The 12120-nt window shown below is 42.1% G+C and overlaps 1 protein-coding gene across 4 annotated transcripts in view; it reads right to left on the bottom strand.

The window, feature by feature from the left end:
- The window catches only part of SAMD12 (sterile alpha motif domain containing 12), a 161609-nt gene that overhangs the window by 57382 nt on the left and 92107 nt on the right, over window positions 1-12120 (bottom strand). For 2 of the 4 annotated variants that reach the window (XM_057415217.1, XM_057415218.1), the window contains exon 5: window positions 11803-11874. The exons of 1 other annotated variant lie outside the window; for it this stretch is intronic. In XM_057415217.1, coding sequence (XP_057271200.1) covers window positions 11803-11874 — 72 coding nt within the window. Of the gene's footprint in view, window positions 1-11260; window positions 11331-11802; window positions 11875-12120 lie in introns of those variants that run through there. One more of the 4 variants, XM_057415219.1, reaches the window with a different exon arrangement.

The raw sequence follows: 12120 nt of genomic DNA, 5'->3' as shown, positions 1-12120 counted from the left end.
TCAACCATTTCTGCATTTTATCAAGATCACGTTAGACTTTAAACTTGTCCTCCACAATATCCAAATCCTGCTAGTCCCTCGCACTCTGCACTCTCCAGTCCATCATTGAAGACACTAATGAAAACAATGAGCAGCCAAGGACCTGGAGCAGAATCTAACAGCACTGCACTTCAGGTTCCCTCCCCATCTGCCAAGCAAATAATAGCTATTCCTTGAACCAGGCCTTCATCTGCCTCCCAGTAGTTTCATCTAGATGACTTTTTCCCTCATTCCTTTCAAGAAGACTACCTGGCTTTCCACAGCACTGCCAAAACCCTTACTAAAGACATACCTACTACTTCTATCTCCTAAACCTCCTATGCATTCAGAAAGGAAATCAGAGGCTTGACTCATCTTTTTTCTTAAAAAATCCACACTGGCTCTTCTTCCATCAGCTCATTATTCTCTAGGTGTTTACAAATTGAGTCATAATTTTCCAGAGTATTTCACCATGTATCAGAGTTAAGCTGAAAGGTTTCCTCATTTCAGTGTTTAAGTTTGCCCTTCCTCATCCTTCACAAGTTCTTAAAGATAAAAGCTAAAGTTCACGGATGGCCTCATCTGACTTCTAGAAGTGAATTTCAGGAGACACCGATGACTTCGCTGCATCCAACAAACATATTCCACCTCTGTCCCCCATTCCAGCTTGCATTCTTTCCCCTCTTTTAAAATTAACTGTTCCAAGCACCCCATCACAATTAACACATTTGGAAAACCTGAATCCAAGAAAGACTGGTGCTCATCCTCCATCCTGACCAGCTTTCCCCTCCTTGTGCACAGAGTAACAGAACTCTAATTGTCTTTGTCTTTCCCTTATGTTTATAGTCTTGAAAACCGTATTTTAATAACCCTTGTAGCTGCAACTCTTTAAATGAGGTGTTTGTGCTACTTTTAGATTTTTTGCCTTAGCAATGCATTCTCCTGTTCCCATTAGTTACAGTATTCTTGATTTTCAAGTAATTGCAGAAGGCCTGAATTACTTTTCATATTTTGTGTCTTTCTCCTTCAATGGGACAACCTCCTGCCATGTTTGTAGTATCCTGTCTTCCAAAAAACTGTCAAGTTCCTTTAAACTTTCTTTCCCTCCCTTCCCAGCCCTTCCCTATCTAATCCAAAGTTCAAAGACACCAGCTCTTTTAAAGTCCTTTGACATTTTTCAGCTGCTTATGCTCATTCTTTCCTCTTCTTCAGATCACTCTTTTGTGATCATTTTCACTCACATTGCCTTCTGTCTTCAAATTCTCAACCATTTCCTTCTGATGACTCAGAATAAAGCATAAGGTAAATTCCTTCACTAATTTCCTTTGCCGTCAGAAACAAAAGTAACCCTCTTTAGATTTTAACTCTTTAGATAGCCTAGACAAAATTCGCTTGACCAAGGGTGGGCATCTATTCAGCTTGTCGCTCTGAAGGGATCAGATTTCCCAGAGTGAGATTCAACTTACACCATAATAGATAACTAAAGCAAATCATATAAAACACCTCTAATGGATCCTGTTTTTCCCAGTGACTCACAAAGGGAAGCTGTGTTGATAAGCTTGCATGATGGCATCTATCAATCACAGAACCATGCAGGATTGAAGACACCTATGTAGATCTCAAGTCCAACCTCCTGCTCAGAGGAGGATTAGTATTAGAGAAGGTCACCCTGGGCTGTGTCCAGCTGATTTTGGAGTATCTACAAGGATGGAGATCCACACCTTCTCTGGGCCCATTCCAGTGTTTGATCACCCATTTTCCCTCCCCTTTACATTTAGTTAGAATTTTCTGTATTCTAACTTGTGCCCATTGCCTCTTGTTCTGGCCCTTTGCACATCTGAGAAGAAACCGGGTCTGTCTTTTCTGCACCCTCCCAACAGGCACTTGCAGACACCTGTCTTCAGGCTGAACAAACCCAGCCCTCACCCTCTTTTCTTACATCAGGTGCTCCAGGCCAGTGGTCGTTACCGTGGTGTCCACTGACTCACTCCAGTTTGTCAACGTCTTTCTCATACTGATCACAAAACTGCACAGACTGCTCAAGATGTCATCTCACATATGCCAAAGGGAAAGGAACGATCAGTTCCCTTGACCTGCTGGCTACCCTGCTGTTCCTACAGCCCAGTAGAATGTGGTCCTCCTCTGAGTGATAGTGCTGCCCTCCAGCACCTCAAGCGCTGCCCCTAGTTTGGGATCATCCCATAGATTTGCTGAGGGTGGAACCTGTCTCATCATGGGCACTAACCAAAGTATTCGGACAGTATTGTATCAGTCTTTTAGGGATGCCAACAGTTCTCCATTCACTTCTTGTCTCCCTAGACATTCCATAAAACAGCAATTTGGCTATCTGTGGGAGAAAATTACAAAGGCATTTGTAAAGTCAAGGTACACAACATGCACTGCTCCTCCCCTGTCCACACAGCGAGTTTTCTCATCACAGAAGGCAATCAGGATGCTTTGCCCTTAGTAAATCCATGGTGGCTCCTCCCAGCTACCTCCTTGCCCTTTGGGTGCCTGGACCTCTAGACTTGCTCCTCTGTGTTCTCCATACAGCTGTTTTCTGTTAATAGGTCTTGATAGTCAAAATGCTCCTTACCTCTGAAGCCTCTCCTATCAACACTGCTGTTAACTATACAAAAAATACAAAACCTACTTGTCCTAAGCGTGTGGGCAGTGTCAGCTTGTTGACATAAATTTAAATAGAGCTTCTATCAATAAATATGGCATTTATTTTTCAGTTAACACAACCTACACATATTTATCTACACGACTAGCATTTTCATACACAACTCTTGACTGATTTTCATTCCTTATGTTCTCATTATATTTGAGCACGAATAATGATAGACTGTGCTAGGTATTTATTTGGGATTAATGTTAAGTTCTAGTTACAAAATAGATCCTGGTGTGTAAAAGTGAAATGCAATAAAGATGTTGAAGAATGGTATTTTCCAAATAAGCTACATAATCAAGGCAAAAATAAGCTTATCATTATACTTTTTAAGTAATCAGTCTCATTAAGCAAGGAATCATTACGTCGGTGAACTGAATGTCAGTTCTAGTTGCCATATTTCTCAAGATCACAGAACTGGTAGATCTTATCCCCTACTGCACAGATTTTGTTTATAGCTTAAAAGAGGAAAACAAGCTTTTCAGCTTTTTTTCCTCCCAAGTGGTTTTTTACTTTTGAATGAGGCAGTCACTGGATTGAAATAGCTGAACAAACATGAAAAAGATATTATCTCTGCACCTGCAGAAGTAAAACAAGAGTTTAGCTCTTCAACAACAGGTGTTTAACCAGTGACTTTCCCCACTTCTGTTGTCTGACTTCCTTTGCATTTCAGCAGCAATTACTCACTGCTATACACTGAAAAAATATGAATTTAAATAATTACAAGAACCTGTAAGATCTAAATTTACTCTTGTATGAAATTCAAATAAATCCAATGTACTTTTCTTTAAAAAAGCAAATATGTAGCAGAGTTTTAATTTAAAACCACGTTAAATATTTCATACCCACTTTGCACCTCACGGTTTGCAACTGTTGGAACTACTGCAGGATGTTAACACCAGTTTTGGTTCTTTGAGTTTTTTGAAAAGGAAAGGGAAAAGAAAACCCATGATAGAGACCTTGCTGTGAAAAAAGATACAGAAGCACTTGCTGCTTCATCCCCCATAGAATCCAAATGTGTGCTGGGGGAAAGAAACAGGAATGAGAAACGGGGGTAGATGTGAACAAAACTGGGTTTTGATATTCAGAACAGTGTTGCAATTACTTTGGAGCAAACATTGCTGCCTTCAGAAAGCTTTTATTTCATGCTTTTCCTGTTGTAACACAGGTTTTAAAATTTCAAGCTGTAACATGTACAAAATCTTGCTTCACTACTGCCAGTATGGTTCAACCTGGCCCCTTTCCGTGGAGTTTGACATTATTCCTATCTCAGACACAGCTCTGAACCAAAAAGCTGAAGATGACAAACAATGCTTTTAAAGCTCACAAGATCAGTTTGCATTTGTAACACTTTCTTTTTCTGTCTTCCCTCAATTTTAAATGAAAATACTTCCTCATTTCTAAACAGGGTTAATAAGAATTGTTCTAAACAGGAACTAGAGATGCTAAAACACATACAACTGGGCATGGATGAATTTTATTTTCTGTTTGGTACATCTGTCAAGCACCTAAATCTGATGTACTGATAAAACAAGACAGCTTAAGGCAATAAACATGTCAGATCCATCTGTTCTTCAGGACATTGAGAAGAAAAGGAATTGCTCCCTGCAGTATTCTGCACACTTGAGACCACTCTGGAGAGGTTTCCCTCTGCTGCTGACAGCAATTCAGCTTCACCAGTCTAAGCCAGTGGGTTTCCAAACTTGTTCCCTGTCTCCCACCTGGGCACATCATGTGCTATTGGTTTCTTTGCCCTTCTCTCCACAGTGTGAGAATTGGTGGCTGCAACAGAGATGCAACTATTTTGGAAAGTCTTTGGCAAAGTCAGGAAACAAAGCACAGAAAACAAGACTAAAGCCCACACTGAGTCTACCCAATCCAGATCCTTGCTCCAGCAGGAGCTCTCAGCAGCTGCAGGAACCCCGCTTTGCACCTCAGACTTGGTTCACATCCATTATGTCCTTCAGTTTGTTAAAGCTACAGCATCCCTTCTCATACTATTCCCCTGCTACATCCAGGAACTCTCACTGTGAATACCCCAGTCAAGGCAGCCCTCACAGCCCCAAAATGCAAGTCAGTGGTCTAAGTGACTGAAGGTAGCCCTGAACACACACCACCTGCTCCAGTATGCCCACTTATTTGTGCAGCTTCCCAAAGCATGGCTGCAGCCAAAGCTGAGCTACAACACTGGCAGCTACCAAAGAGCCACCCACTGTATGGCTCCAAACACAGACCACACCAATCGGAGCAGAACAAGCACAGAAACAGTTGACAGGGCGGAGGTGTTCATGACAGAAATCATCTTCCAGCTGTGTTTTAACAAAAAACACATTTGAGCCACCTGCAGCCACATTCAAGGAGTTTGGCAGCCAGTCAGGGGATGTGCTACTTTCTCACAGGAAGGTAGAATTAAAGTTTTTTTTCAGGATATATACAACCCACTGATACTGGGCTGGCTGCAGATCTTTAACTCAAGTAACACCCTTTCATTTCTCACTTTTGACTGGCAGGAGAAAAGAGGGAAGGAGGTCCGCAGCCCAAATGAACACGGGAGACCCAGACAGCAAGCAGAAAGTTCAGCTGCTTTCTGGAGTGAGTAGCACTCAGTTTTGGCTATGTGAAGGCAGGAAATGAGTACGCAAAAGCTCCTTTGTACCATATACTGGTCACATAACCATATTATCCAAGCCACCTGAAAGACAAACATCCAAGAACAGAGAGCTCACTGGAAAAGATCCTGCTTTGCTCAGTCCTTCCAGATTAGTCCCAGTTTGGAGGCAACTCTGATCTTCAATTTTCCCATAACTATTTAAAGCCATCAGCTGCGCCCTTCAGCTTATCATGCAGCAGGTAGGTAAAGAAACAGCCAGCAATGTGGGTAACAGAATGGATAGGGGCTCAGAAAAAGGGGATAAAGATGAGGGGCAAACCATAAAGTCCCACAATGCATGTGATGGGACCCACGCTGTTTCGTTCTGCCAAGCATCAGAGGTGAAGGAGTAAGCATATTGCTCAGTACAGTTCAAAAATGTCATGCATATTATCAGTTACTTAACAAGGCTGGCAAAAATTGTGAAGGAACAGAATGAGCAATGGGAGCTGTGGGTCTGATCACCGAAACCCGGAAATACCCTTTTGAAAAGCTGGCCTTATTTGCTCCAAATCGGGTTTCAGCAACCAATTTGAAGCTATCACACCAGCATGCTCTTCTATGTGAGTTAATAAGCACTTACTATTGATAATTTCTGCAGTGGCTGCTTAATTTTTAATCATATCCTTAATTTACTGATTACATTTTTATCCAGTTAGAGTGTGTGCATGTGTGTGCATCTGTGTGACAGAGAGAACATGGAAAACTGTGTTTAATCTGAAGTACAATGCCTTGCTTTCTAAATGAGGAGATACGTGTTTCTCCTGCTTGACATTTTTTCACACAGCCCTCTTATTTTTCTGGAGAATGGCATCTCAGGCTGCTGTGTTATGTTGCACCATTCTGCTGTTAAAAATGGGCACCACTGACCTCTGTGCAAAGCTGTACATGGACTTTGGAATTCAGTGTCATTAAAATAGCCGGTGCTAAGGAACAGGCGGTTTTACTGGCACTTTCCTGAACAGAAATCCCAGCATCCCCTTTCATCTGTAGATCAGACATTTAGGTAACACCCTGGGACACCCTCATCCTCCTCAATCCCATTTCAACGTTTCATTAGATTTCTATAGTCATAAAAACTAGATGCACTGAAGGGCTGGAAGATGGATCATTTATTTTCAAGCACTGACAATTTTCCATGGTGACCAACAATAAAGTTCTCAATTACAGAGGGCGAGTAAGTAAACTGAAGGACAAAGCTTCGAGGAGAGCTGGGTGATGATAGAAGGATAGGGATTAGAACATCTCAGAGCCCAAGAGATGAGCTAATCACAGATAAAATAATATTACATTCCTATTACTACCTGACATGCTGGTTAGTGTAATGCCAGTGATTAAAAAAAATCAAACAAGCAAAGACAGAAATGCACTCAGCAGAGACATAACCCCCATTTTCAAGAAGGGGAAAATGGATGACCCGGGGAATTACAGACCAGTCAGTCTCACCTCTGTGCCTGGCAAAATCTTGGAGCAGATTCTCCTGGAAGGCATGCTAAGGCACATGAAAAACAACAAGGAGTTTGGTGACAGCCAGCATGGCTTCACTAAGGGGAAATCCTGCCTGACCAATTTGGTGGCCTTCTATGATGGGGCTGCAGAACTGATGGACAGGGGTAGAGCAGTTGATGTCATCTACCTGGACTTGTGCAAAGCATTTGACACTGTCCCACACGACATCCTTGTCTCTAAATTGGAGAGACATCAATTTGATGGATGGACCACTCGGTGGATAAAGAACTGGCTGGATGGCCGCACACAAAGAGCTGTGGTCAATGGTTCAATGTCCAGCTGGAGACCAGTAACGAGTGGCGTCCCTCAGGGATCGGTGTTGGGACCGGTCTTGTTCAACATCTTTGTCGCTGACATGGACAGTGGGATTGAGTGTGCCCTCAGCAAGTTTGCTGATGACACCAAGCTGTGTGGTTCGGCTGATACACTGGAGGGAAGGAATGTCATCCAGAGGGACCTCGACAGGCTTGTGAGGTGGGCTGATGCCAACCTCATGAAGTTTAACCACGCCAAGTGCAAGGTCCTACACCTGGGTCGGAGCAATCCCAGGCACAGCTACAGGTTGGGCAGAGAAGAGATTCAGAGCAGCCCTGTGGAGAAGGACTTGGGGGTGTTGGTTGATGAGAAAATGAACATAAGCCAGCTTCAGTGTGCGCTCACAGCCCAGAAAGCCAACCGTATCCTGGGCTGCATCAAAAGGAGCGTGACCAGCAGGTCAAAGGAGGTGATCCTGCCCCTCTACTCTGCTCTCCTGAGACCTCACCTGGAGTATCGTGTGCAGTTCTGGTGTCCTCAACACAAAAAGGACATGGAACTGTTGGAACAAGTCCAGAGGAGGGCCACAAGGATGATCAGGGGACTGGAGCACCTCCCGTATGAAGACAGGCTGAGGAAGTTGGGGCTGTTCAGCCTGGAGAAGAGAAGGCTGCGTGGAGACCTCACAGCAGCCTTCCAGAATCTGAAAGGGGGCCTATAGGGATGCTGGGGATGGACTCTTCATTAGGGACTGTGGTGATAGGACAAGGGGTAACGGGTTAAAACTTAAACAGGGGAAGTTTAGATTGGATATAAGGAAGAAATTCTTTCCTGTTAGGGTGGTGAGGCACTGGAATGGGTTGCCCAGGGAGGTTGTGAATGCTCCATCCCTTGCAGCGTTCAAGGCCAGGTTGAACGAGGCCTTGGGTGACATTGTTTAGTGTGAGGTGATTTTAGTGTGAGGTCTATAATGCGGCTGATATGGATCATTTCAGGAGCAAAGCTCTCCTGAACTTTGAGCTCATGGCTCAGCACCTGGATACTCACATCCCACTGCAGCTATCCCTGCGTCATAGAATCACAGAATCACAGAATAGTTAGGGTTGGAAAGGACCTTAAGATCATCAAGTTCCAACCCCCTGCCATGGGCAGGGACACAACCATGCCACCCAAGGCTCTGTCCAACCTGGCCTTGAACGCCGCCAGGGATGGAGCATTCACAACTCCCCTGGGCAACCCATTCCAGTGCCTCACCACCCTCACAGTAAAGAACTTATTCCTTATATTTAATCTAAACTTACCCTTTTTAAGTTTTAAGCCGTTACCCCTTGTCCTATCACTACAGTCCCTAATGAAGTGTCCCTCCCCAGCATCCCTACAGCCCTCCTTTAGATACTGAAAGGCTGCTATGAGGTCTTGAGAGTTATGCTGAAAACCCCCAACTAGCATCTACTTTGTGCGCCTTCAGTGAGAAAAAAGATGTAACTCTATTCCTCTGCAAATGTAACACCTCCAATTTCACTTCTTTTTCTCTAGAGCACAAGAAAGGCAAAGATAGGAAATCGATATGTTCATAGAAAAAATAAACATCTAAAAGTCCCTGTAATAGGAAGAAACTAAAGAGCTATGCCTATAGGTGTCTTAACAGTGGCAGAACAGGTTGGATTAATGTGCTGAGGTAAAAGTCTAACAAATAGAGAGGAATAAACTGCTTTTAGAGTAATTATCACAGGTTGCAGTGCCCTTTTCCAGAATCCCCGTGTACTCTAGCCAAAGCGTGGGGCAGTTACATGTACCCTCACACAGGAGTTGTTCCTAAAAACACCCTCCCTAGGGAGTGCTGCTGCTGAGCACACCCAGCCCTGCACTCCAGGAACTGGAACCCTGTGCCAAAAACAAAATCCATCTGCATCAGCCAGGCAGCTTGAAAAGGCAGCTTCAGCTCTTATTCTCTTCTTTGCCCCAGGAGCAGGAACTCACAGCAAGGAAGGAGGAGACTGTAATAAAAAGGAGACAGGAAGGTCTCCAGTAGGCTCTGACTCCTAAAGATAGCAATGAATCTAGCACGAAGGGAAGGAGGAAACCACCCTCCCACATAAGAGGAAACCCCAAAATAAAACCTTTTGGCAGATGGTAAAAGGCTTTAGCATTCAATAAAATGAACGCGCTGCACGAGAATGCAACAGAGCTTTAAGGGAGTCACAGAAAGCCCAAACAAAAGACATATGAAGAAGCTTTTCTTTTCAGTTGCTCTTCTGTATGATTATTTCAGATCATTTTTTTGATAGGTTTGACCAGATTTTCTATTTGATTGAAATTATGCAGTCCCAGGTTTTCAAGAGACTTACACCTTCATTGCCTGTACTAATGAATTATATGAAAGGGAATAAGTTTTCATTAAGTTTTTTGAACTATAAAGCAAAAGTTCAGTTCCCAATGAGCATTTCATCTGGGACTCTCAGCACGGCCCTGCCCTTTCTGTATGAGCCTGGACTCAGCTCACAGAGGCAACAAAAGCTACAATCAGAAAATAACAACAACAATAATAGTAACAACAACAACGGTTTAATATTTGTATCAGGTTCAACCACATCCAGATGAAAGGAAGAACGCAGAGGACTAGGATCTGTCTAAGTGCAGTTACTCAAGTATGCCTGTCTGAGAAAAACTGCCAAAGCACAGGTAACTTATAACCATATCCCCCAAGACAATATATGAGTCCTTGTTGGTTTCAGACTAAAGGACCATTTAAATTACATGTAAGAAAACAACCCCAAAACCCCTTAACTGAAACTTGCAACTCATTAATTTCAGCCTTTTTGGTTGGTGCTTTAATTCTATTGCCATTGAGCAATCAAAAAGATGTTCACAGAAAGTAACAGAATATGAAAGATGATGCTATCAATTGTAGCAAGAAAAGCAATTTAAGAGCACTGCATAACCAAATTTTGCTAACAGGTACAGATAAAGACTATAAAATTAATATACTAAGGCAGTGGAAGGCTGGTGTCAAATTAAAAATGGGTAACATAACTTGCTATACACTTCATGCCCAGAAGCAAATGGTAGGAAAAGCGACTGCCTGCTTTTCCCTTATTTAATATTAGCTATCCCAAACTAGATGGCAAGTCCTCCAGCTGACAGAGGAAGGAACATCCAGATGGCAATGCATTGCTCCTATCATGGGCATCTGTTTTAGAAGGGCACAGACTATCTCTGGAGGTGGCTGTCGTTCTTCATTGATTATCTGAGGAATGCGAGCAATGAGTTCGACCAGACACCTAACTTGTAGCTGGCTAACATAAAATGCATCAAAGACACTTCAAACTGCTCAGCCTAAAAGACAGTATACTTGTTTTTATCTTTGATTATGCCATTTTAGTGGAGAGCATGAATAAACAACAATGAAAGATAAAAGCAAGTTTTTTTGCTTTAATTTTCAACAGTCATTATGAAATTAGGATTGCAAATAACACAGGCAGTGCATATCGTCAAAAGAGATTTTGAGACCAAGTGAAATATAGGCTTTCTATAGTGAAGAAAAAAGTTCTAACAAGAATAAAATATCAAAATTGTATTTTTGATACAATAAAAGTGGTCAGGGATCATATTTTCAATTTTAGAAAGACCCACGTTGGGTTAAAGAACAGAATACTTATGTTTCTGTATTTGTGGTTTTAATTAAGTTACTAAAAAGGTTTATGGATTTGATCCAAAGGTCAGCAAAGTCATTGGTACCCTTCATTGATTTGAATGGGCTTTATAGTCTCATGCAGTAGAGGAAAAATGGGGTTGATCCTGTTCACATTTTAACTAGTTTCACATTTCACTGAAATCAATGGAGCGTTACTCCTTCAGTTGCCCTCACAGAACCAAGAGCAAAGTTGAGGTCTCAGATTTTCAAAGGGAGATAATTGGGATAAAAGCAACATGTAGCTGGTGGTAGACATAAATTCACATTCTTCGTAGTGGAGTAGCTACTCTTGCTGTTCTCTCACTGTGCTAGAATTGATACAGAATGTGTACATGAAGATAATGGATCAAGTTTTAAGTCAGCTAAAGACTTCCGCAAAGACTATAGGCAAATTAATTATAAGCAGCAGAAATTCAAAGATGTTTCTAGTTTCGCACTAGTTTAGGTGCTCCAAATTCCTAGAAACATCCTTGATAAAAGGGTTCCTCTCTTCTCGTTCCAGGTTTACATTCCTTACCTAAATAACCTCGGTTCTGATCATCCGAATCAAGAGGAAACACTGAAGGAATCAGTTAAAACATATATGCTCATACCAGAATTATCATGTGATAAGCTAAGCCATGTAGAAGTACAATAAAATTCCCGCAGTGATATTCCCATTACCAGAGGGAACCAAAGAAATTCCAAGAATAGCAGTAAAGGTATAATAAAGGAAAACATAAGTTGCTCAAAAAGCAATGGTCACACATTCTAATGCTTATCACAGCAGCTGATATGTAAGAAGGGAGAAAGAAAATTTATCAACAAACAATTCTGGCAAGCGAATATCAGTAAATAATAATTCTCTCAGAGCTTATTAGGATTAGAAGAAAATAAACCATGGTTTTCATGATGATAGCTGAAAAAGCCTATATACCTAAAGGAAACAATTCTAGAAAAAGACAAAAAAAGCTCATAGATGTCTCATTTTATGAAGATACACCCCAGCAAAAAGACATTCATTACCTTGATGGGCTGTAAGGGCTGGCTGCTTTTCTATGACCCTCAAAAAACCATGCTCCAGGTTTAAGTAGAGATCTACAAAAGTCAACAATATCAGTGGTTAGTGTCACAGTCAACAGCTGTAACAGAATGGATGCCAGCTGCACTGCTGGACACATTAAAGCAATTCTTGAGTCTAGAGAAAGATCCATTCAGAAACTAGGCATGTGACAACTGATTTCTCAGTGGAGCTTCAAAGGTAGGACCATCCCTCCCTCCCTCTTTCCTCTCCCTTCCATCTGAAATACAGTTTATTTGCTTCAAAGTCTTTAAAATTTGGAC

This window comes from Pezoporus wallicus, unplaced genomic scaffold (assembly GCF_028554395.1).
Source record: "Pezoporus wallicus isolate ANWC-B61680 ecotype Strahan unplaced genomic scaffold, APGP_CSIRO_Pwel_v1 contig_3812, whole genome shotgun sequence".
Classification (NCBI taxonomy): Eukaryota; Metazoa; Chordata; class Aves; order Psittaciformes; family Psittacidae; genus Pezoporus; species Pezoporus wallicus.
This window is presented reverse-complemented; position numbering and strand designations above follow the sequence as displayed.